The sequence below is a fragment of the Myotis myotis genome, unplaced genomic scaffold, assembly GCF_014108235.1.
Source record: "Myotis myotis isolate mMyoMyo1 unplaced genomic scaffold, mMyoMyo1.p scaffold_m19_p_13, whole genome shotgun sequence".
In the NCBI taxonomy this organism is placed as follows: domain Eukaryota; kingdom Metazoa; phylum Chordata; class Mammalia; order Chiroptera; family Vespertilionidae; genus Myotis; species Myotis myotis.
Window position 1 is genome coordinate 24,649,181 of NW_023416317.1, and position 26,156 is coordinate 24,675,336.

Sequence of the window (26,156 nt, forward strand, 5' to 3'; positions counted from 1 at the left end):
TTTGCAGCAGTGTCACCCTAATATCTACTGTTTCAGTCACTGTGAAAGGTGCTTTACAGATATTATCTGAGTTGACCCCCACAGAGAACCTCTGAAGAAGATACTATGAATATCCCTTATGTTTCAGATGAGGACATTGAGGCTCAGAGAACAGTGACTTTCCCAAGATCAACTTCCAGTTGCCCTAAGAGCAAAGTCTAAACATCCTTAACTAGGTGTACAGAATCTAGCCTGTGCTTACCTCTTAATCATCTTTCACTGGACTAAGTGAAGGCTTCCTGCTGTTTGCTGCCATGATGCCCTGCTCTACTTCTAAGCACTTGCAAACTTGTAGCAATGTAATTAATAAGTAATTACTTGTTATATGTTGCCTTTCTCCAATCCATTCTTTTGTAAAGTCCAGTAGTGTGAAAATGAAAATCTCATCTGTCACTCTTGCTTAAAGCCTTTCTTTGGGATAAATAGAAAGATCTCAATTGTGACCCTGAAGCTCCTAGAGATTCCTCCCCTTTCCTCCTTATCCCTTCACAGTTCCTATGCCCTTGGAGTTCCATGCTGGCTATCTTTCAGCCCCTTAGACATGCCAGGCTTTTCCTTCCTCAAGACCTTTGCCAACTGTTCTATCTATGTGGGTCGCGCTTTCTCCTCTCTTTGCACCTGGCTAAGGTTTGCTCAGCCTTTAGGTCTCAACTGAAGGATCTCATCCTCAGAGAAGCCTTCCCTCATTTAAATTAGGTACCCCAAGTTATTCTCTCTCATATTTCTTTTGTTACCATATTGTAGTTGTATTGGATCAATTTAATGCTTGCTTTTCCCACTACTCTGTGAAGGTAGCGATTATGTGTGCTTTAATCACTACTTGATCCTTAGCACAGAACATGATTCCTAGCAGATCGTAGACTCTCAATACATCTTTGTTTACTCGGTGCCAGACAGACCAGGATCTGAACCCAAACTTCCTGACTTTAAAGTACTGCTGCCTAGTACTGATAAGAAGAAGGAGTAGAGAAGCAGCTGGTACTTATTAGAGACCTTAAAAGAACCAGTTTTCTAAGAAATATTCTGGGAAATGTTGGTTTAAAATAAATGTAAGAATTTTCTTTTTAAAAATACTTTTAGGCAAGCGTTTTGCTTCTGGATCAGCTGACAAAAGCGTTATTATCTGGACGTCAAAATTGGAAGGCATTTTGAAGTACACGTAAGTAACAATTTAGATGTACAGTATTGTTATTTTGACTCTTATCTTATTGAGCAACTATAGCAAAAGCACCTTAGAAAAGATATAAGAAATAACTTCTTTCTCTGCAATTAAACTTGAAAGGAAGTTATGGCGTTATGTGGTGGTATAGGAAGATACGTGAATGAACATTTCTTGAGCACTACTAGCTTGGTCAGCGCTGGGCTTTGTTTTCATATAGCTAAGTTTAGTGAATCTGACATCACAGATTCTACCCTGTCCCAACTTTTCCTCTTGCATCTCAGGGAATGGCCTCATATCCACCCAGTGGCAACAGCCAGAAACTTGGGGTTGGAATGCTCCAGGCTTATTTCACTGCAGAGGCTCTGCTCATAGTCTTTTTTGTTCCCTAGTTAACACTACTCACCCTGAAGCTCTCAGATTCAAATGCTGTTTCTTCTGTGAAACCTTTCCTGGCCCTCTAGACCTGGTCAGGTTCCTTGATGGCATTTCTCACAGTTGTGGTTTTACATTTATCTTGTGATTGATGGATATCTCCCATCAGCCTTTAAACTCCAGGAGGGCACACTCTGCGTCTGTTTTTGTTCATCCTGTGTCCCTGATATATGTATTAGGTACTCAAGAAGTGATTTTTTTAAAATATATTTTTATTGATTTCAGAGAGAAAGGGAGAGAGAAATAGAAACATCAATGATGAGAGAGAATCATTGATCGGCCATCTCCTGCACATCCCCCACTGGGGATCGAGCCTGAAACCTGGGCATGTGCCCTGACCAGAAATCGAACTATCACCTCCAGGTTCATGAGCCTACACTCAACCTCTGAGCCACACCAGCTGGGCTTTCTTAACCATTTTTAAGTGTACAGTTCAGTAGTGTTAAGTATATACATGATGTTCAGCAACCAATCTTTAGAACTCTTTTCATTTTGCAAAACTAAAACTCCATACACATTAAACAACTCCCCTTCCCATTCCCCAGCCCTTAGCATCCACCATTCTACTTGTCTCTATGAACTTTACTATTTTAGGGACCTCATGTAAGTGGAATAATATAGTATTTATCCTTTTGTGGTTGGTTTATTTAACTTAGCATAATATCCTAAAGACTGACACATGTTATAGCATGTGTCAAAATTCTCTTCCTTTTTTTAAAAAATCCTCACCAGAGCACATCCTTAGAGAGAGAGAGAGAGGAAGGGAGAGAGAGAAAGGAACGTCGATGTGAGAGAGAAACATTGATCAATTGCCTTCTGTACATGCCCTGACCGGAATCCAACCCACAACCCAGGTATGTTCTCTGACCAGGAATTGAATGAGCAAGATTTCTTTCCCAGGACAATGCTCAACCAACTGAGCCACACCAGCCAGGCAGAATTCTCTTCCTTTTTAATACTGAATAATATTCTAGTGTATGTATAGACCATTTTTCTTTATCCATTTATATGTTGTCAGTGGACACTTGGGTTGTTTCTATCTCTTGGCTATTTTGAATAATGCTTCTATGAACATGGTTGTACAAATCACCAAACAACTTTTAAATGAATAAACGAATGAATGAGTGAAGTTGTGAGTAAACTGTTACCCGGAAGTAAAGGAATAAAACAGGCTGAGATGCCGTGTGTGGTACATGACTCACTTAGCTTTCATTGTTGTCTAAGGATTTGCCATATTTTCAGATCTTAGCCTGAAATATCTTTTTACTATATTTTTATCTATTTCAGAAAGGAAAGGAGAGGGAGAGAAAGATAGAAATAAGAATAATAAGAGAGAATAATTGATTGGCTGCCTCCTGCATGCCCCCTACTGGGGATCGAGCCTGCAACCTGGGCACATGCCCCGACCGGGAATCAAAATGTGACCTCGTGGTTCATAGATCGACACTTAACCACGCCGGCTGGGCTTAGCTTGAAATATCTTCACTGCACCTCCATCTTATATTTCCAGGCCTTCACAAAACAATGAGAATAACAGCCATTAATAAACCACTTCTTATGCAGCTGGCACTAGACTAAGTGCTTTACATCATTGTATCAGCTCACAAAGCAGAGGTGTCCAGCACACTAGTCCTGGTGGAGGTGGCATTTAAGCTTGGCCAGGCTGATGAGTGGGTAATGTTTAAGAGATAAAAATGGGGTGAGGGGCAATCCAGAGGAAGGAGAATTAATTCCTATGCTTTTTTGTTGGTCACTTGCATAAGAGCTTGTGATGTGTAGTCAGACTGTGGGTTCATCATTTCAATTTTCAGTTGTAGCCATCAAAACATTTGCAGTTTGCTGCATAATCTATTATAATAAAAGGGTAATATGCTAATTAGACCACGTGTCCTTCGGGATGACCTTCTGGATTAAGCCAGGGCTGCGAGGGAAGCCCAGGTCCTGGGTGCCAGAGGGAAGCCAGTCGGTGCCAGCAGCCAGGGGAAGAAAGCCCTACTCTTGCATGAATTTCATTCTTTGGGCCTTTGGTAATCTATAATTGTTTACTTCCCAGGCACAACGATTCTATCCAGTCTGTCTCCTACAATCCTGCTACCCACCAACTTGCATCTTGTTCCTCCAATGATTTTGGTAGGTTCCTGAGAACTTGTCCTGGAATAACTGTAGATTTGAGCAGAAAATACTGAAATCTCTCCAGAAGGTGGTGGTTTTGTCCCAAGAGAGTTATGATATTTCTCTCCCTTAATTGGCTGGCAGGGTGGGCAAGGGTGGGGAAACGATAGTTATTCTTTAAATTGTATAGAAACCAAGAAAGTGAATGATGACACTGAGTCTGGTAAGAAATCTGGAAAACAGCAAGAAAGGCCCCAGGGAAGGAAAATGGAGAATGGAGAGCACTGGTATAACTTGGTGTTGCCACCTCTGGGAAGCCTTCCATGCCTCACAGACAGTTCAGTTGTCCCCACCTTCGTGTCCTTCGACATTGTAACTGCTTCTTGCGCAGTGTTTCACCGTTGCTACTGGTGTGGTGGCTATAGCTGTCCTTCCTGAGGGGTTGAATGCTTTGAGGCATTCACTCTGGCCTCAGCACTGGCATAGTGCTGGCACAGAGGAGGGGTTGGCGTAGTGTCCATTGAGGCAGGGAGGGAAAGTAAGCAGAGGCTTGTAGGTTATCTCTATTCAAGGTCACTTCCTTATCTAGATGAATGTGTTTCTACCATCTGTCTACTGATAAAGTTCTGAGGTTCAAAAGAGAGAATCCTCCTATATAATAAAAGCCTAATATGCAAATTGTCCCCTTGGGCGGTTGTTTTGGAGTTTGACCACTCGCTATGATGTGCGCTGACCACCAGGGGGCAGTGAGGAACATGGCGGGCGACCAGCAGCAGCAGCGGGCAGCAGTGGAGGTGCTGCCAGCCCTGATGGGCACTGACAAGAGTGGGACCATGGAGGGGTGGTGGAGCAGGTAAGCAGGTGGTTTCAGGCCAAGGCAGGTATGAGTGGGGGCCCAATTGCCCCACTGATTGCCCCACAGACAGCCACCAGTGATGGTGACAGGGTGCGGGGGGCCCCTGGCCCCGATTGATCGCCCACAGACTGGATGGTGGAGCAAGTGAGGGGAGGCGGCACCAGGCCAAGGCGGGGTGCCAGGTGGGGCTGCGGGGCTGCAAGGCTGGGGTGCGAGCTGGGGCCCAATCCCCGCAGGCCACCCTGAGGAATCCCACCCATGCACAAATTCGTGCACCGGGCCTCTAGAGTATAAATAAAAGGGCAAAAGACTATCATTCATTAATAAAATATAGCATTTTCTTCATGTGAGGGTCTGGTCAATGGGCTTACTTTTGGGATTAAGAAGACAAAATAGAATCCCTGCCCTCAAAGAACTTGTAGTCAGTGGTAGGAGGGGAGGTAGAATTTGTGAAAAAGTAATAATGAGTAATAACAGTACTTATTGAATGCTTGTGATGTACTAGGTACTGTGCTAAGGGTTAAAAATGAATTCCTATTTGAGCTCTATGACAGCCCTTTAGGTCAGGTTATTATTCTCATTCTCACTCCAATGATGAAAAAAGAATTGGGGCTTAGAGCAAGCAGTTACTGGTTACCCAGCAAGTAAGTGGTGGGACCAGGGATTGGACTTGAGTCATGTAAGCACTGCTGAGGAAGGCCCAGGAAGGTGGGGTTTCTTTCGTCTAGAGACTTGCGGGCAGGCTCAGTGGAGCACAGATAATATGCATGAGGTGGAAATGTTTGGGGAGGTATTCTGGATCAGGATAAAGGGAAAAACCATTTGTTTGGTGTTGCACCTTGCTATATAAATATATTTTCACACTATATTTACTTTCTTGGTTATGCCATATGGCTCAGGCAAAGGGTAGAATTTGTTTATTTTGCCTGTTGTGGGACCCTAAGCCAGAGCATCTGGGGCAGGAAGGAGCAAGCCGAAGGTGACCAATGTGCCATGGACAAGGCACAGCTTGTATAGGATCATGTGCTGTGGGTGAGGCCTGGGAGTGGAAATCAGATCCCCAGAAAGCATCATTCATTACTTTGAATGCTAAGTTGTACTCTGGTTACAATGTAACAGTTATTTACACTGAAATTGCCATTTCTCACAGTAAAATGCCTGAAAAGTTGGCTATAAATTCACCAATCTATCTTCCTTTTTTCTTTTTATCCTATATAATAAAAGACTAATATGCAAATCGACCGAACGCAGAACAACCAGTCACCATGATGCGCACTGACCACCAGGAGGCAGACTCTCAACGCAGGAGCTGCCCCCTGGTGGTCAGTGCACTCCCACAGGGGGAGCGCTGCTCAGTCAGAAATCGGGCTCACAGCTGGTGAGTGCAGTGGTGGTGGCGGGAGCGTCTCCCATCTCCACAGCAGTGCTAAGGATGTCCGACTGCTGGCTTAGTCCCACTCTCTGCGGGGAAGTGGGCCTAAGCCGTCAGTTGGACATCCCCCGAGGGCTCCTGCACTGCGAGAGGGCATAGGCCAGACTGAGGGACCCCTCCCCCAAGTGCACAAATTTCGTGTACTGGGCCTCTAGCTTTGAAATAATTATAGATTCGTAGTAAGTTTCAAAGATAATGGAGAAGTCTTATGTACTCTTCATCCAGTTTCCCCGTGGATACAGCTTATGTAACTGTTATATAATATCAAAACCAGGATGCTGGGTTTCTCCTCACCATAAAGATACTCCTTATCATCATCTACTCCCCTACACTTCCTATAATCCCTAACATCTGGTACCTGGAAACTATTAATCTCTTCTCCATTTCTATATAATTTTGTCATTTTAAGAATTTATAAAGTTGAATCATACAGTGCGTGATCTTTTAAGATTGGCTTTTTTTCACTCAGCCATAAAGCTCCAGAGATCCTCTAAGTTGTCTGTGTATCAGTTTTCTGTTCCTCTTTTATTGCTGAGTAATATTCCAACCAATCTGTCTTTTTTTAATATTATTTTTCATTGAAGGCTTGTGGTCTCCTGAACAGAAGTCTGTCTCCAAGCACAAATCCAGCAGCAAGATCACCTGCTGTAGGTGAGTTAGAGACAGCTCTGAAGGTAGACTTTATGTTCCCTTCTTGTCTAAACAGACTCTCAAATCCAGTAAATTCATATAGTAGAGAAAGTCTGTGTTAGCTAGTTGGTTTAGGCCCCTGTATTTCCTCTTGCCTTCTTTTCTGGTCTCCTTGGTAGGAAGGACTTGTACCTGCCTTTGACCATCAAGCAAAAGAAAACTATAAATTGCTTTCATGCAGTTATCTAGTTACAAACCTCCTCAGCCTACAGCTGTCCTCAGTGGAGACTCTCTGGAGATGCAAGATTGTCCTTTCCAGGCAGCATGGGCACTGGAGAAAGCATAGGCTTTGACGCTAGACCTGGATTCACATACAGATGGATCACTGACAGGCTCAGTGACCTTAGGAAGGTTACAAAATCTCTCTGACTGGAGCCTCAGGTTCCTCATCTGACATTACTGGATATAAATACTGATTTGATAGGGCTGTTGTGAAATGCACAAAAACTAAAGAGTCTAAAAGCATACAGCACAGAGCCTGGCATATAGAAGACACTTTATAAATGGTAGCTATTCTTGTTGTTCAGCTTCTGAGTGTAGCCTTCCTTTCATTCAACATCTGTTAAGTACCTGTTCTAGAGGCCTAGTATACACCAAGACATGAATTGTGTTCTTAATGTGTTCTTGAAGTGGGAGGGTGTTGAAATGGTGAGTGGGGAATGGAGGCTGACTCAGCAATGCAGACACAAGCTAAGGGCTATCATGGAGGTCTGTACAGAGAGCTGTGAGAGCTCAGAAAAAGGGGCTCCTGTCTTCACGTCTATCTGTTTATCCGAGAAATAAATGGGACTTTAAGTCTGGTCCTCTAATTTTTACATTATCACTAGGATGAGCTTAACCATTGCTGCCTCATTAGATTTTATATCAACCAAGGCATCATCCTCACTGGTTTTTACTTTCTGTGTGTTCCTTTCCTTCTCCCTGTGCCCTTTGCTGGTTGTGTGAGCAGCTGGACAAATGATGGTCAGTACCTGGCTCTGGGGATGTTCAATGGAATCATCAGTCTACGGAACAAAAATGGCGAGGAAAAAGTGAAGATCGAGCGGCCTGGGGGCTCCCTCTCCCCGATATGGTCCATCTGCTGGAACCCTTCAAGGTGCTCTTACAGCTATCCTCTTTCTAGGGCACACTGTTTCTTTCTCTCCCTGTATGGTCTCTCCATGCATTCAAAGGCTTCTCAGCCCACTTGACTGATATGTTTTGGAACCTCTTCCATTTGAATGGAATTTTTTAAGAGCCCATCTTGTGTTTTGGAACGAATCCCAGAAATTTAGCTAAGCAGATGAGCTATCTAGGCCATCTAAAACTGTGTGTGTGCGCATGCACACATGTGACACAGAAGGGCCATTTTCTTATGAATTAATAGCTCACCTCTTTGCTGTGGCTTTATTTTGGTCTTTTCCCTTTTTCAGTTCTTTTCTCCAAGTGGGGCAGAACATGTGTCCATCCAATAATAAATAGCTTTTTTATGAGTCTTTTTTGCTGCCCTTGCCCAAAAAAGCCTAATTAAGTCTATAAGTGTCCTCAAATTCTATAGTCCCACAACAATTGGCATCTACTTTCTCAAACCTTACACACATTTTTCTTTCTATGCCAATGTGACTTTGAGGGTGGGCTGATATCTTTATATCCTCTTTATGTAATCCTGTAATGTTAAACCACCAATGTCTCCCACAGAGTCCTCTGCAGGTAAATTAAAGGACTTCATTGTTTGCCAGCCCAATGTCACTTTACAGGTGGTACCTTCTTGATTTAGAAGGTTGTGTAATTCCACTGTCTTTCTACATCAGATTATTATGCTTCTTCCTGAATAACTTTGTCCAGCCCAGAGCTGTACCATGCATGTCTAATGCCTTCAAAGCCATTAGCCTACCCCCAAGTTCCTGCTGTTTGATTTTGTGGCCACAGATGACTTTGTGGCTTCAGGGTACCATTTTTAATTCATGAGAAGCAGGATGCCCAGTGTACCTGGTTGCTGTCCTCTTCCGGCAGGGTTCAGGGGCTCCTTGACAGGTTTTGAAATTATGGCTTCAGTGTAGTTCTAGGCATTGTGATTGTAAACAACCACTTATTGTCTACAGCCGATGGGAGAGTTTCTGGATGAACAGAGAGAACGAGGATGCTGAGGAAGTCATTGTCAACAGATATTTTCAGGAAATTCCTTCCACTCTGAAGTCAGCAGTGTACAGTAGTCAGGGTAGTGAGGCAGAGGAGGAAGAGCCAGAGGAAGAGGACGACAGTCTCAGGGACGACAACTTGTGAGTGTGTCCCGAGGAGCGAGAGCCCTCCTTGGAAGGGACAGACCCTGGAGCAGACCTGCTGGGGCAGATGCTCTACGCTCTTTCCTAAGAGGGTTTGAGGTCGTTGTTGGTGAAAGCTCCTCCAACACGGGGGAAACACACCCTTTTAAAACTTGTGTGTGGATTATAAAATCATCCTTTGAGAGTCTTCAGGAAATACTGAAAAGTCTAAAGGAAAAAGTTCAACTCTTTTGTAAAACCCCATCCTCTGAGGAAACCACTGTTAGCATTTTATTGTATTTCCCCTCAGTGTGTTCATATAATTTACTAAATCACATCCTACTTTCCATTTTCCACTTAACATCACAGAGTGAATGCTTTCTAGTAACATTAGGAGTCCTTTGAAAATACGATTTTGAATGTCTGCATAGTATGCCCCTGTGTGGATGTACCATAATTCATTTAACACCTCCTCTATTACTGAACACCTTTCTTAGCCTGTTCCTACACTATACCTTACCTTGCATTTTCTAGAGCACATATCAGAGAAGCTTACCCATACTCCTTCAGCTTACCCATGACCCAATCCTATCTGTCCAGGCATTCTTTCTTTCTGGAATGGAAAAGCTGGGATAGCCAGGATTTTCTGATTGGGTAAAAATGGTCTGGCTTGGAACTTTCCAAACTGTTCTGTGGTACCTGCGGTTCTTTGGAAAAAGGAGGTGGGAGGTGGGGGGATGAGGAAATGAGGGAGCGGTGGGCTTCAGGTCCCCATCTGTGCTTCAAACAGAGTAACCCTTTTTATTACTTAGCATGAATTTTGTTTTGGTAGAGACCCACTGCCAGGGGAGAAAAATGAAAAAAAAAGAGGTTGAAAACCACCAATTCAGTTCATGGGGCTTGAACCCACTTGAGAGGCATATGTGGCATGCCCAAGAGGGCTCACTGCAGGCTGGGCTCCAAGCCTGTGTTTGGACGGCAGTACCAGTCACACAAAGTTTACCTGCAGGTCCCTTCCTGTTAACATCACTCTTGGTCTTTGTCTTTTTCCCCCTTAGTTGTGAATTAGTGCCCGTGGTATTTGCCACTTTGCACTCTTAGCTGAGTTTTGCAGGTAAGGTTGTACCATTCCTGGCCTGCATATCTAATGGTGCTGCCGTTGACCACAAGGGTTTGGGTTCAGGAAAACTGGACCTAATAAACAGAGGAGGCAACATTAGGTAGTTAAGACCAGGCCTCAAAGGCAGGGATTAAACTCTTAAACTAGATCCCAAGTAGCCTGATCCCCAGCCTCAGTTTCTCCCATGCAGTCCTGCAGTCCTGGTCCCAAGACACTGATCCTGATAGGGACTCAAGTTTCGAAGATAGTTGTTGATCATTAGAGAGCCCGTTACTTTTATTTTTACAGTATCCAGCCAGACACCATTTCATCCTAACTGTGAGAGAACCTAGTTTAGGTATTAATTTTCCCTCTTCAAGCAGAGCAAGCAAGGTTTCCTCTGTATATTAAAAAAGTCAGACAAGCCATGCCTTCCCACTGCAAAAGACATTTCTCTGCTATCTCCCTATATTGTGTGGTACATAAGAATAAAGCACTCTTTTTTTCCCCTTTTTTATTATAATTTATTGTTTAAATTATTACAAATAGTAGTACATATGTCTCATCCCCCCCCCCCCCCCACTGACCTCCCCGCAGCCTCTCCTACCTCCCAGCACTTGCCCTCGTCCCCTCGCCCCCAGTGTCTTGCATCTGTTGGTTGTGCTTATATGCGTACATACAAGTCCTTCGGTTGATTTCTTACCCCTGCCCCCCACCCCTAACCCTCCCCTAAAATAAAGCACTCTTGAATCTGCAGCCTTGCCCTTTCTTATCGTTGCTCCACAGGAAGCTTTGAAATGAGGGTTTTAGCTTCACTGTGGCTGTGTCCTGGTGCCACAAGCTCACGGTAGGGCATTTAGTGAAATAACAGTTCCCAGGAAGGCTGAACCGAGCCTTGCTTCCCCTCATCCTATGGGGCTGATTGATGGGTTGGCCCATATTATAACTTAGCCTCAGTGCTACTGTACAACATTTGGCAATCTGACAGGCTGGCCAGGCTTTCTTTTTCCTGTTTGTTAAACCCTTAGGGCTAACTCATCAGCAGACCACGGCCCCCATAACCTCTTTTGTCTTTTGTTGATTAGAGAGGAACGTAATGACATCCTGGCTGTAGCTGATTGGGGGCAGAAACTTTCCTTCTACCAACTAAGTGGAAAACAGGTATGCCGCTCTGTACAGACCCAGTGGGAGATACAGTTACAGTCATGCCTGTAATAGCTTTTCACTTTCTGAGGTTGTATTATTAGTAATTATAACTTATTGTGTGCTTCTATTTATTGAGTTATTTGTTGTGATACCAGGGACTGTGCTCTATGCTGTGCATCCTTTATCTCATTTAAGTTAATAAAACCCTGTGATTATCAACTTTTTAGAAATGAGTAGACAAGACTCAGAGCAGTGAAGTAAATACTATGCCTGAGGTTTCACACTGCTAGTAAATGGTGGCACATGGGATCAAAACCCAGATTGGTCTGACTGTAAAGCCTTGGTCTTGGTCATGACCCTGCCTTCTATATTTGCTTTCTCCATCCTACCCACATTTATAAGCACCCATTTAGGCCAGCCCTTCACCTGTGTTAGGAGCCACTGACATTGAGCTTTATAAGTTAATGCCTCTGCTCTGCCAGAGTTCACAGGCTGGTGGGGACGTACTCGATGGCCAACAGTCCCGGAGCAGTGATACATGGCATGATAGAGAAATAGCTATCAGAAAAATAGCTATAGAGACACAAAAGAAAGTAACATCACTGCTCGGTGGAGATGGGAGATTTTGTAGAGGTGACTTTGAACAGGATAAGCAGGAGTTTGCTAGGCAGAGGGCATTGAAAATGGTGTTTCGGACAGAGAAAATAGCATCTGAAAAGGCAGGGAGGAATGAAAATAGATGACAACTCAGGGAACAGTGAGTTGTTCAGGGTGACTGGGTCCCAAGATCTGTGGAGAGATGGTGCTAGGAAGGAAGATGAGACAAGATTGTAGTGTGAATACGGAGTTTGAACATTGTATTCTGTGAGTATTTCAGAGCCATAGATTTAGGTAGGGAGCAACTTGGTCAGATTCTTGTTTCAGAGAATTCCTTATTTCTGTGGAGGGCGGATTAAAATAAAGAGAGCCTAGTGGTAGGAAATCTGTTGGAAGACTGGAGACACTGAGGATTAGAATGAAGGTGGTGGGGATGGCTTACTACCACAGCCAAGCAAATGAGAAATGCAGCCATTTCAATGGAGCCTTTTGTTTAACAGCATCTTTATTTCTCAAAACATATCATGTTAGAAGTGGGGATTTTAGGTATAACTTTGGAGCCATTTCTTCTGCCTCACCTTACTATTGCTTATTTCTTTGGTAGTCAAGTAAAAATAAAGGTTGTATATAATAAAGAATTTTCTCAGTTTCCTGTGGCTGTTTTCTCAGAACCATCATTTTAATTATCTAGCATCCAGTTTCCCTGGTCCTATCTATTAGTATTCATCCACTTAATGTATGTCCATAATAATTTAATAAATATTTATTGACACATCTACTGTGTACCTGGCACTGAGGCTGGGTATGAGAAATTTCCTGGAACATCTAACTACACTATGCTAGGTGGAAATGGGGTCTTGCTACTATAGTGACAATATAAAACTCAATATGGTAGTCAGGGCCGTGGTAAATATTGTGTTCATGTTGTGGCCCAGAGTTTTTTTTTTGTTTTTTTTTTAAAATATATTTTATTGATTTTTTACAGAGAGGAAGAGAGAGAGATAGAGAGTTAGAAACATCGATGAGAGAGAAACATCAATCAAGCTGCCTCCTGCACATCTCTTACTGGGGATGTGCCCGCAACCCAGGTACATGCCCTTGACCGGAATCGAACCCAGGACCTTTCAGTCCACAGGCCGACGCTCTATCCACTGAGCCAAACCGGTTTCGGCTGTGGCCCAGAGTTTTTGACAGATAAGCAACCTCAGTCTTCTGAGAAAGTAACCCCCAACTTGTTTGGAACAGTAAAATTGTTTTCTTGTGTAAGTATCTTTTAATTCTGGGAAGATTTAGAATTAAATGTGGGATGATGAAGTAAATCAAACCTACACTTTTGTGTTAGGCTTAGGTGTAATTTGTGTATTTTTGGCATTTTAGTGTTTTTGACATTTAAAGGGATCTGGCTTAATAATAATAATAGTAATAATAGCTAACATTTATTGAGTTTCAGGATTCAGAAGTTGTTTTTTCCTTTAGTGTATGTTCTCTTTTCTCAGATTGGGAAGGATCGGCCACTGAATTTTGACCCCTGCTGCATCAGCTACTTTACTAAAGGGGAGTACATTTTACTGGGGGGGTCAGACAAGCAAGTATCCCTTTTCACCAAGGATGGAGTACGGCTCGGGACTGTTGGGGAGCAGAACTCCTGGGTGTGGACTTGTAAAGTGAAGCCCGATTCCAACTATGTGGTAAGAAGAGGAAGTTCATTTTTATTGGGCCATTGTCTGAGTAGGAACTGAACATCAGGCCTGCTTAGCCAGTCAAATCATTGATGTTTTTTCCTGACAAATGGGAAGGTAGATTCTTTCTCCACAGAGAGCTGGGAATTGACGCTTCTCTTTCCCTGCAGGTGGTAGGCTGCCAGGATGGCACCATTTCCTTCTACCAGCTTATTTTCAGCACTGTCCATGGGCTCTATAAGGACCGGTATGCATACAGAGATAGCATGACTGATGTCATCGTGCAGCACCTGATCACTGAGCAGAAAGGTAAAAGGCAGGTAGAGCCCCTTTGCCCTCTAGATACTGGGGAGAGGATAGGTTGAGAGGACTGCTGATAGGGCAAGTGAAATGGTAGGAAATATTTCTCCTTGGTCTTTTTGAAACACATTGGACCACTGGTTCTTGCTTTTTTGGTGAGGAGGCAGGGCGAGGGGAAAATGTAGATGTTTTTCAGAATCTAATGAAAGCAAGAAACACTTTCTCAAAAAATACCACACAGACTCACAAAATTTTTCAGATAATTCCAGGGGTACATGGACTCCCTAACTAAGGGAGGATAATATATAACAATCAGAGCCATGGTGGCTGACCTCCATGGGTCTTTGTGGACCTGCATTCTCTCTGCTCAGAGGCACTTCTGGGGTACTTCTTCCTCAGCTACATCTCAGCTTGCCTTCGGTCAGGTCCTTGCCCCAGAGATAAGCAGAGGCAGTGGGTTTCCACAAGCTCAGTCAGATCAGGGTTCCAGGCCCAGTGCAGTCAGTCTAAACTCAGTCTTTTCTTCTATCCACCCAAGGGGGTGGGCTGGTTAAATAGGCTAAGAATCCACTTTTTTCAAGTGTATTCATATCCAGATATACTGGACACAGCAGCACACTGCCAGATGCCTGTGAGTAGGGATTCTGGTTGGGAGTTGTCTTGCAGATTCAGATGACAGACATCCTTTGGTCCCCATCTGGGAGCACCTCCATTTGAAGATTCCAACAGTATGGTGAGGGTGTAGCTCCAAAGCATCCCTTCTGGAGACATTTTCTCCACCTGATTCATAATGAGTGTGAGAGTTTAGTGTACCCCAGAAACTACACATGGTTACTGTTGTCAAGGGTGGTGTTTGGAGAGTGACTAGAGTTGTGGGCAGTCACTCAGGTGGGCTCCTGATCATCAGGGGCCATTAGTGCCATGCAGAGGAGTTTAGATTTATGTTCAGCAATTGATGGTAGCATTAAGAATCATTTTCCATACTCAGTTGTAAGCTTTGGATAACAAAGATTATATATGACTTATATATGATTACATATAATCATATATAAGATTATATATGATCCCAGTGTTTAGCAGAGCTGATTGTACATGTTAGATACTCTAAAGATTTTTTTTGATGTGAGTGTCTCCTTTAATTGCCAGTAGCATTAAGTAAATGATAGCTTTTCATTTCTCTGCCTTCTACCTTACTTAACAACCTCTTGCTAGAACTGGGCTTTTTTCCTTTGACAGTTCGGATTAAATGCAAAGAGCTTGTCAAGAAAATTGCCATCTACAAAAATCGATTAGCTATCCAACTGCCAGAAAAAATCATCATCTATGAGTTGTATTCAGATGATTCATCAGACATGCGTTACCGGGTAAAAGAGAAGATTGTCAAAAAGTTTGAATGCAACCTCCTGGTGGTGTGCTCTGATCACATCATCCTCTGCCAGGTAAGCCGCAGCAGATCAGACCGAATTCACCTTATGCTTCCTCCAAGGAGAGGGTACCCAAAGCAGGGTTTTTTGGTCATTAGGAATTGGTTATTGCTTTTATTTTGTTGACATCTATATGGCCAGACTCTACTAGAAAGTCATGGGCCATAAAGAGGAGACTACTACTTTTTTGTATTACAAAGTACTTTGTTATACTGGGATTATATATATTTTAATGACTTAAAGCCTAAATTGATATCCCACAAAATGCAGATTGATTTTTTTGTTAAACATATACACATAAAAATTTATGATATCCTTCAGTTAAACAAAAAACAATGTATTTTAATTCAAAACAGTAAAGGGAGTTTTTACTTTCTGATAGATTTTTTCCACAGAAAAAAATTTCTCAACTTAGAGCTTCCTAGAAAATGTCTAGATCAATGCCAAGAGAAGTTTGAAAAGACTTTGAGAGAAGGCCAACCCAGCATCTTTCTTGGAAATAGAGGTGGATTTTGTTTCATGAAACTAGGCCTATTGAAAGTGATAAAATGGATTCCTTTAGGAATCACTATAGACATAAAATATTATTAAAATATCTCTAAAAGTCTAGAACTTTAAGCAGTTTAGGGGTACCACAGGTTTATAGTATAGAAGTGGCAAATAGGTGTGCTTTTGGCTGCTTAGAGGTCTGCACAGAAGATCTGAGGCTGAGCGAGGATCCATGGGAAGACTTTCATGAAGATTAACGATACCAATCATGGGGACTAGATTAGATAGATCCTGAATATAAAGTGTTTTTCACCCCTCAGAGGCAGGAAGACCTCCTTTGGAGGGCTGGGGAACACTTAATCTGTTGAATATCCATGCAGAGGGGGGTTTGCTTTCTAGGAGAAACGGCTGCAGTGCCTGTCCTTCAGTGGAGTGAAAGAGCGGGAGTGGCAGATGGAATCTCTCATTCGCTACATCAAGGTGATTGGTGGCCCTCCAGGAAGGGAAGGTCTGTTGGTAGGCCTGAAGAATGGACAGGTGAGTGCTCTTTTGGGTTGCCCATCAGTCTGACTATCTGCATGCAGATGCAGGCAACCAGTCAAGTTATGACCCTGAGATAGGTTTTCAGGGCAAGAAAAGGCTTCTTCCCTTCATGGGTACATTAGAGCTACCTTTTATAAGGATAGCCTCAGGCCAAAGAAGTGGTGGTCCTCAGACTCATAGCATGCCCCATTCTGGCAGAGTTGGCACTGCACCGCTGGGCCAAGAGTTGAGTAGATTAGTGGGCTTAAAAGTCACCCAGATGGTGGGAGATTTGTTAGAGGTGCACTTTCTGTGGCTTGCTAGAGAGGGAGGCAGAGATCATTCCTTAGGTTGGATCCCTATTAGAGCAGTGAATGGATTAAGGCAGTGTGTTCTAGTTTGTGTCCTAGAAGGTGCTGGTCTGTAGGCTATTACTAGATATTATAAGAAAAGTGGGCCCTTTGCTCAAATAGATGTGGAAAATCTAGGTTATACAAAGTTAAACAGTTTTCTGTGTGTGTTCTTTGCTCAAAATAAGAAAAGTTCTAAGTGGGCTTCATGGAAATTTGAAAGTAAAAATGTAACTGCATTAGCCTGAGAGCCAAGCTGTCTAGCAGATGGCTTGTGGTAAAGGTTTGTCAGGCCTTTCCTGAGGATGGGACTCATGGAGTATGAGTTAGCAGGAGTATAGAATAGCAATACCACTTCCAGTGTGAGGCCTGAAAGTCTGGACTTTGGAGGCAGGTTGACCTGGGGTCATGTTTGTGTTTAGCTACTCACTAGTGGTGTGACCCTATGCAGGTCACTTCACCTCTCTGAGGCTCAGGTTTTACAAATGAGGATAATATTTTACCCAACTATCAAAAATAGTCAATGACTGATTGCTTTTATGATCATCATCATCATCATCATTTTGCAGTGGTTATACCAGATGTCTTGTCAGTGTTTACAGTAGCCTCTTCCTGTGTTAGTTACTCAGACCTCTGCTGAATTGTGTTTCCTAACCCTGCAGTTGGGTAATGTCATTAACAAATCCCCAGTCAAGCAGACTTTCAAGTAAGTTTGTCATGTCTTGGGGCCAACATGTCATTACTTTGGTGACCTCAGATGAACTACACTCTGTTCTCCTAAGGATAAGCCTGGGTCCCTTTCTTTTGATGAGTCCTTTTCTCTACACAGAGCCTCTAGTGAAGTTAGTGGGAGTTGTTTTTTTAGAACACATGGGTTCCAACAGCCTGGCAGTATTACAGGGTCTTGTTGCCATGGTGACTCACACTTTTTCTCTGAAATTTTGCCAGATCCTGAAGATCTTCGTGGACAATCTCTTTGCCATTGTCCTACTGAAACAGGCCACAGCCGTGCGCTGCTTAGACATGAGCGCCTCCCGAAAAAAGCTGGCCGTGGTGGATGAAAACGATACATGCTTGGTCTATGACATTCACACCAAGGAGTTGCTTTTTCAGGTGAAGTCCCAGGGAGTGTCTAGGACATGATCCTTTGATTAGAGACACTCCTCTAGTTTCCCAGTCTTTATAGGAGGTGCTTATGCTCTGGCTTCCAGGTGGGCCTCTGGAAGGAGCAGTGAGGTGTAAGGGTGTAGGGTCTAAGCAGGGGTGCAGAGTCTAAGAGGCCCCAGACACAGCCAACCCCTCCCACACATAAGCTGCAGTAGCTGAGTGAGTCTCTTTGAACTTTAGTTTTGTTGCAAGTAAGATAGGCAAGTAACATTTTCTTACAAGATAACTGAGAGCAGTAAATGAATACTAATAAATCTAAGTGTGGCATGTTGCAGGCTATCAGTGTATGGGTTAATGTGATGATTCTTTTGAAAAAGTCTGCTGCTCACCTCCTGGAGGCTGCCTGCATCTTTGAATGATCTAAGACACAGTAAGGAGACAGGACCAGTTTTGCCATAGAAGGAAGGGAGACATGGGGGAAGTCCTCCCTGCTATTTCACAAGGATGCTATAACAGCCAGCAAATCTGAACTGTTTTTCGGATAGGCGTTGTTTACACATCATTTGATCCTGGGGCTGGAGGAAGTGTGTCATTGGAGAGGAGAGCCCAGAGGGTCTATGCCCAGTGCCTGGTTGGCTTTCTACTGGATTCAGTGCTGCTCTTTGCCTCTTTAGGGCTTTGTGAGTGATCAGGGCCTATTTGCCTGAAGTGAGTTCCCCCAAAGCTAAAACCTCCCCTGATTGGCTTTGTCAACCACTAAAGGTTTCTCAGTATAATGGGCAGATTGAGGTCTCCTCCTTGTCCTCAGCGATAGAATCAGCAGGGTGGAAGGGTGCTATAGTAGGGAGCTACCTCAGTCATTTGAAAGGAGGTACCTGGCCACCACTAGCCCCAGTGACTCCTAGTTGATAGCATTTCACTCATAACTGGGGAGGCAGAGTGGTTTAGGGGAAAGAAAGAGCATAAGCTTTGCCATCAGACAAATCTGGGCTCCAGCTCTGCCTTCATCTCTCAAGCAAGTTAGTGAACCTCTCTGAGTCTTATTTCTCCTTACCTCTAAAATAAAACTAATAATTTCCCCCTCATAGAATTGCTACAGGACTAAGTAAGACACCATAGTGCCTGCCACAAGATAGGGCCTTCAGTGTTACTTCTCATCTCCCCAGCCTCGACACAACCCCTGTAGGTAGGTTAGCAGCTCCCAGGTGTGAATCCGTGTCCAGCCCAGAACCATGTAGGAGTGGAAAGGTGTGTGTGCTTCCCTGTCCCCACTGAGGGTTTTCTGTAGTGGGCTGGGAAAGGTAATTTTCAGCCCTTGCTAAGGGTCATAAACATTCCCAGCTATTTTTTCTTCTCTTCACTGCCCCTACCCCTGCAAATGCAAACAACTATATGTTTTCTTTCTCATTATAAAAATAATCCATGCTCATTATAAAAGATTCAGACATTGTAAAAGATTCTAGGCAGAAAGATATGAACTTCTGCTGGTGCCTAAGTCTCTGGAGCTGAGCAGAGATCTTTGAGAGGAGTTGGGGCAAGGGAGTACCTCCCAGGGTGATTGTATTCTTACAGTGTGCAGATTATAAATGTAGAGACAATATATTATTTTTTAATTTTAAAATAGTTCACTGTTCTTTTTCTTATAAAAAATAAATATTCATAACCAAAAGAAAATGTCAGGCAAATAAAAAACAGAAAATATAAAGCACCTGCTGAAAGACAACTACTGTTAATTCTTTGGAATATATTCCTTTAAACATTCTTCCATACAGAAGTAGTATCCACTTTGCTGATTTTCTCACTTTTTATGTAATGATTAATATTTGGGGATAATAATTTTTATTCAAAAGTAATGCTTGCTTATTCAAAAATTCCAACATAAAAAAGTGCATGGAAGTGCTTGCCTCTATTCCCCTATCCATTTCTTCCAATCCCCTTTTCTCCCCTTTCCCTCTATCCCACTGTTAGCAATTTAATGTGATTCAGGCTTTAACAAGAGAACTTGAATGAATGTAGAAATGGTGCCAAAGCCCAGGATGATAGTTACAGGATTCTCACCATCCCTGTCCCTCAGGAACCGAATGCCAACAGTGTGGCCTGGAACACCCAGTGTGAGGACATGCTCTGCTTCTCGGGAGGAGGCTACCTCAACATCAAAGCTAGCACCTTCCCTGTGCACCAGCAGAAGCTGCAGGGCTTTGTGGTAGGCTACAACGGCTCCAAGATCTTCTGCCTGCATGCCTTCTCCATATCAGCTGTGGAGGTGCCACAGGTAACCCGGGATGTCTGTCAGCTCTCAGTAGTGGCAGGACAGGCAAGACCAGGAAAGCCAGGCTCCTCAATGGTGCTTTGGGAGGGAGTGGTGAGGAGAGAGGGAAGAGAGACAAGAATGATAGCTGTGGTGTCATGGAAGGCACTCTGGACTTGGACGTGAAATCCTATCTCCATCCCATGCAATCTGTGTGTCTTTGGGCAAAAAACTCAGCATTACTGAACCTCAATTCTTTCTGATCCCTACTTCCTAGTAGGGACAGGGAGGTGTATGCAGGGTTGTCTATCAGCAGACAGAGTTGTGTTTCATTGAGAGCTGTGCTTGGGGCAGAGTAGAGTAAGCCAGCAAAGCTGGGAGTCCAGCAGGGTGTATGCACAGGCATATGAAGGGGGTGGTGTGTGTGAGAGAAAGATAATATAGGTGGAATGGGGTGTGGGAACTGAGGTCTGTGAGCCAAAAAGGGAGCATGGTACTATCTGCACAAGTCCCTCACACTAGCAGGAGGCCAGAATAGAAATGGGAGGCAGGAATGTGAGCCATTCCCACTGTAGAACTGTCATAAAATAAAGATAAGCACCAAGGAGAGACTAGCCCTCAGAATCCCATCCTAAAGAGAAACTCACTCTTAAACATTTTAGAAAATATCAACCCAGACCTTTTTTATATGTATGTGTAATGTGTGCATAATATATAATTAGGAGTATATGATCCTATATAATAAAAGCCTAATATGCAAATCGACCGAACAGCAGAACCACCAGGGTGCAGACGCTCAATGCAGGAGCTGCCCCAGCACACAGGTCCCAGGCCAGCCAAGGCGGGTGCCAGCTGGGGCTCCCCGATCACCCTTATGGTCACCCTGCAGAGGGAGGCAACCAGTGCTGGCGGCGGGGGGTGGGGCTGGCGAGTGGTGGCGCTAGGCCAGCCAAGGCAGGTGCCATTGGGGGCCCCCTAATTGCCTCGCAGAGGGAGGTGACCGGCGGCAGTGGCAGGGGGCAGGGCCGGCTAGCGGGTGGTGCTAGGCCAGCCAAGGCGTGTGCCAACGGGGGTCCCCCAATCACCCCACCAGTCGCCCCACAGATTGGCCCTGATCGCCAGCCAGGCCGAGGGACCCTACCAGTGCATGAATTTTGTGCACCGGACCTCTAGTTGTATATAAAATTTTAAAAGAGGAATTGTACTGTAAATAATGTTGTTTTGACTTTTATTATCTATAAATATTGCTCCTATAGATGAAACCTCAGATTTACTGCACTTATTTTACTGAATGGTGACTATAAATAAGAGAGACTTAATTACCTTCCTTTATCTCCATCTTCTGATTTAACCTAGCATTTACATATTGCAGACCCATCACTTTGTATGAATTGTTGACTATCAACTAGCGATCTGGCTTTTTCACCTTGCAATCTATTAGAAACATGGCTCCATGTCAATAAATGTTCTTCTTTAGCTAAAATGATTATAGATTCACATTTAATTGTAAGATATCATACAGAGACACTTTATACAATTTTCCCAGCTTCCCCCATTGGTAACAGTTTTGCAATGCTGCAGTACAAATTTATCACCTGAATAGGTTGGTGTATTCACACCAACAGCGCATGAGATCCCTGGTGTTGGGTTTACCTTTTACTGTGGCCACACCTTCCTCCCTGCTGCCTCACCTCCACCCCATATTGTTTTTAGTGACTATTTTTTTTGTCCCGATCTCTCACAACTTACTGAACCCAGTTAGAAATTTGTGGTGTTTGCAGCTTTTTGCTCTTATAAATAGCAAAGTCTTTGCACCTATCCCATCTTAGCTCCTTGGTATAAATTCCTAGAAGTGAAATTGCTGGGCCAAGGGCTATTTATGCTACGTTTGAAAGATTTTAGACATGTTTCCAGATTGCCTTTCAGCTAGGCTACATTAATCTATATTCCCTCCACACACCTTGCTCTGGCTTGGCTTCTTATAAAGCAGTGGTTCTCAACCTTCCTAATGCCGCGACCCCTTAATACAGTTCCTTATGTTGTGGTGTCCCTCAATTTCATTGTTACAAATTGGACATAATTAAAGCATAGTGATTAATCACAAAAACAATATGTAATTATATATGTGTTTTCCGATGGTCTTAGGCGACCCCTGTGAAAGGATCGTTCAACCCCCAAGGGGTCGCGACCCACAGGTTGAGAACCGCTGTTGTAAAGGGTGGAACTGGACTTCATTTCCTCCCCGTAGCTGATGATGTTACTCATTGATGCAGGGATTATTAGTACCTAACACAGAGCAGTTATTCAGTAAATATTAGTGGAATTCAGACTTGAGGAAAAGGAAAAAGAAAGAAAGAAAGCCAGAGAAAGAAGGGAGAGAAGTGGGTAGAAGTGGTAGCAGAGAGGTAAGAACAGCCCCTGTGGACTGTTTCCTTGCAGTCCTCATCTGCTCCCCATCCCAAACTCATGCACCACATCCATCAGAAACCCAATCTTCCTCAATCATGCCAAACATGCTATGCTGACTGAAAGTTTTTTCTACCAAGACTGCCATGCTGACCTCAAGATAAATGCAGTTTGCTGCTCCCTGACTTTGGCGGGACAAGGGGAACTAAAGGGGCAGCCCGGGACTTCCTCTGCCAAGCTCTAAAGATTCAGAAGCCAGATTCCCCCTCCCCCAGTGGCTGCACCAAGGCCATCCTGCTGATGCAGCAGGTCAGAACTGCCAAGGGTTAGAAAAGGCAGCCTCAAAACAAAGGCTATTTATCTGTCGTTTCTGCCTCCAACCATCCTGTGGTTTTGGCCTAGGGGGGAGGGAGAAAGCATCAGACCCACTCTGGGGATTTCTGGTTTCCTTTCGAAATTTACATCATCTTGTGCAAGAAATGGTTTGTTAGGGCTGCCAAGTAGGGCGGCAGGCCCTAGTCGGGCTTCTCAGGGCGGGTGGTGACTTCATGCTTGGAATTCGATAGCAAGATAAAGTAGAGCGCAGAGGGCATTTGTGCAGTTAGGGTATTTAAAACTCCCACTCTCAGATTGTGCCTCCCAGGCAAGCCTAACCCTCCTCGGGCTTTCAGCTTGGTGAAAGGGAAAGGAGTACTGGCTTTCTGACACGGGCTGTGACCGTGAGCAACTCGGTTCGCGTTTTGGGGTCTCACTTGTTTTCTTTGCAATGAGGTTAAATATACCCCTCTTTCAGGTTTTGTCTGGTCCAAATCCTATCATTATTATTATTATTATTATTATTATTATTATTAACAACAGTCTTAAAATATTAAACACTACAAAACAGAACTAAATTGGAACAGAAGGTGCTCACTAAAGGAGTTTGGAAAGGAAAGCTCATTGTGCACTGGGCGTTTGAGAAAGCTTCCAGGTGGCGGTGACACTTGATCTGCCCTGAAAGGTCTGGAAAGGCAGAGGAACAGCGAGAGTGTTTCGAACAAGGAACGTTGGGGGTGGAAACAAGTCTGGAGAGTTTGTGAGATGGGGAGGAGCTGATGCTGAGAAAATACTATGGATGCAATGAGCATGCTCATTTTTTGCCCAGCACTTTATCAATTTTCAAAGCACTTCTCTAGTTTGCCCATGGTAGCCTGTGAGCTAAACAGAAGTTAATTTGACCCAAAAAATCATACATCTAGGATGTGACTGAGCTAGGCCTGGGTTCTAGCTCAACTGTTCCTGTGTCCATACCCTACTGCCACCTGAAGGGAGGCACAGTAGGAAAGATGAGTGCTCAGCAGCAGGCACATCTTGCTGTCAGAGGATGGAATGGCTTAAAAAGAAAAAAATTTCCTTCAACGCTAAAGCTAAAAAATGGGACAGGAAATTTCAAAGATTAAGGCCCCAAATGGAGAAAACAGCACTTTCAGCTCCACATTTGGGAACCATTAACACAGAGGTACTGACTGATTGATTTCCACTGCCTAGGAATCCAGAAGGAAAGACGCAGTTCCCTTCGGCACACTGACTGGCCTAAAACAAGGGAGGGCCTTTAGTTATGAAAGACACTCAGGCCCAACTCAGACTTGTTCTCATGTACAGACACATACACACACATACTCAAAAGGTCATCCAGGCTCCAACCCCAAGGTCTTCTATGTGCCACTATGTGCCCTTAGACAAGTCAGTTGCCCTCCCTGAGTTTCAGTCTCGGGCCATAATCCAGGAGTGATAATACCTATGACACTGGACTATTGGGACAGATCCAAAAGCCTACAAATAGAAGTTATTAGGAACCATTCACGATATTACTTGAAGGGTCAGTGAAGACTTTCCAGAAGAAATGACATTTTAACAGGGTCTCGAAAGCCAAATAGATACTTTCCAGAGGGTGAAGAGGGGCAAAGTCATTCCAGATGATGGTGAAATCTGTGGAGAGGTGGGCCTGGAGGTGGGGAAAGCCGGTGGTGGAGGGGAGGATGGGCAGGAGGTTTGTGCTGCTGAACATGATGGTTCGGCTATGAAAGGGGGTGGCAGAGTGGAAGGCATGTAGGGTGAACTGGGGTGTAGCTGAGAAGGGAACTGGTTAACCATTGCAGCATTGCTCTGCAGGCTTTTGTAATAAAGTCAATGCACACATATGGAGTCAGGCTTTGTATGAATCTGACTCTTTCCATTGCTTTGAAAATACTCTTTCCTTCAATCCTGCAGTCTGCTCCCATGTACCAGTACCTGGAGAGGAAAATGTTCAAAGAAGCCTACCAGATTGCTTGCTTGGGTGTGACCGACACTGATTGGCGTGAGCTGGCCATGGAAGCTTTAGAAGGATTAGAGTTTGAAACAGCAAAGAAGGTAAGCATCTAGTCAGAATGAGCAAGAATCTGGTCCTTGGATGGTCCTTTGAGGAGGCAGAAGAGGATCCATTCCAGGTGACATATGGAGAGGCAAATGCATACTGCCATGGGTGGTGGAATTAGACTGACCTGGCTCAGCCACCTTCTAACTATAAGCCCGAGCAGGTAACATCTTTCCTAAGGTTGCTCATTGGTAAAATTAGGGTGATGATTGGCCCCATCTTCAAAAGTTATAAGGATCTAATGTGATAATGCCTGCAAAACTTGACATAGGAGAAGCATCTGATAGATTCTAGTTGTCACTTTTATTAGCTATCATTTATGTAAAGCACCTAGCTAAAAGCCTGGCACATACTAGGCATTCCATAAATGGTAGCTTTTGTTATTGGTATAAGCACTTATTGGTATTAGGTAATTTATTACACAGTGCTGTTTTTCTTGGCACACTGCTAAGTATGGTAGACAAGATGGTCGAGCTCTCTGATTCTGACAGCAATGTCACTCCCCACATACTTTCATGGCATAATTCATGACCTTGATTCATGGTGTCATTTCCTGGCTCAGTCTATTAAAATTACAGAAATGGCTCAAAACATTTGACACATATTATTAGGAAGAACCCAGCTAGGCTCCTGAGGTGTGGGGGGAAGGAATGGCCTTCAACTCTCTCCCCAACGTCTCCCTTCTGTCTCTCTTTTCCCATACCAATTAATCAGATATTCATTTTGCGCATACTATTGAGCTGATAGGGAAGAAATTGCAGAAGTATGTGATGCCATCTCCATGCTAGGTCAAGACTTCTAAGCATGAAAAGAGAGTGGACCAAGACCAGACTAGGGTTCAGAAGCCTGGTTGAAAACCAGCTCGGCCATGTACAGGCTGGAAGACCCTTGGCAAGCCACTTCTCTCGGAGCCTCAGTCTTTTCTACAGTGGGGAGGGTGAAGACACTAACTGCCAACCCTGCCTGACACAGTGTCATCAGGCTTAACTGTCACATTGTAAAAGGGATTCTAAAACTAGCAATGCTTGTACAAATGCTAGCTATTATTAAAGCAAGTACAATTATCCTATATAATAAAAGCCTAATATGCTAAGTGTGTGGTTGTCCAGTGACTGGTCGACTGTTCAACCAATCGAAGTGTAATATGCTAATGATATGCTAAGGCCACTCAACTGCTTGCTATGATGTGCACTGAACACCAGGGGACAGACGCTCCAACCAGTAGGTTAGCTTGCTGCTGGGGTCCAGCCAATCGGGACTGGGCGAGATGGGGGCCAACACACCCTGGAGCCCTCCTGTGGTCCCTCCCCACCCCGATCATGCATCAGTAGGGTCCCTTGGCTTGGCCTGGGCCCTCTTGCAATCCAGGACCCCTCAGGGGATGTCAGAGAGCCGGTTTCAGCCCAATCCTGAAGGCTACTCCCCTCGGGA

The 26,156-nt window shown here is 44.0% G+C and overlaps 1 protein-coding gene across 7 annotated transcripts in view; it reads left to right on the top strand.

The window, feature by feature from the left end:
* Positions 1-26,156, top strand: part of IFT122 (intraflagellar transport 122) — a 66,546-nt gene that overhangs the window by 11,658 nt on the left and 28,732 nt on the right. For 4 of the 7 annotated variants that reach the window (XM_036332252.1, XM_036332255.1, XM_036332253.1 and 1 more), the window contains exons 4-16: positions 1,120-1,198; positions 3,687-3,763; positions 6,618-6,684; positions 7,673-7,819; positions 8,805-8,981; positions 11,148-11,223; positions 13,302-13,493; positions 13,655-13,793; positions 15,021-15,223; positions 16,097-16,234; positions 17,518-17,682; positions 19,751-19,948; positions 24,581-24,721. In XM_036332252.1, the coding sequence (XP_036188145.1) occupies positions 1,120-1,198; positions 3,687-3,763; positions 6,618-6,684; positions 7,673-7,819; positions 8,805-8,981; positions 11,148-11,223; positions 13,302-13,493; positions 13,655-13,793; positions 15,021-15,223; positions 16,097-16,234; positions 17,518-17,682; positions 19,751-19,948; positions 24,581-24,721 (1,799 nt within the window). The remainder of the gene's footprint in view (positions 1-1,119; positions 1,199-3,686; positions 3,764-6,617; positions 6,685-7,672; positions 7,820-8,804; positions 8,982-11,147; positions 11,224-13,301; positions 13,494-13,654; positions 13,794-15,020; positions 15,224-16,096; positions 16,235-17,517; positions 17,683-19,750; positions 19,949-24,580; positions 24,722-26,156) is intronic. The other 3 variants (XM_036332258.1, XM_036332254.1, XM_036332256.1) reach the window with 3 other exon arrangements.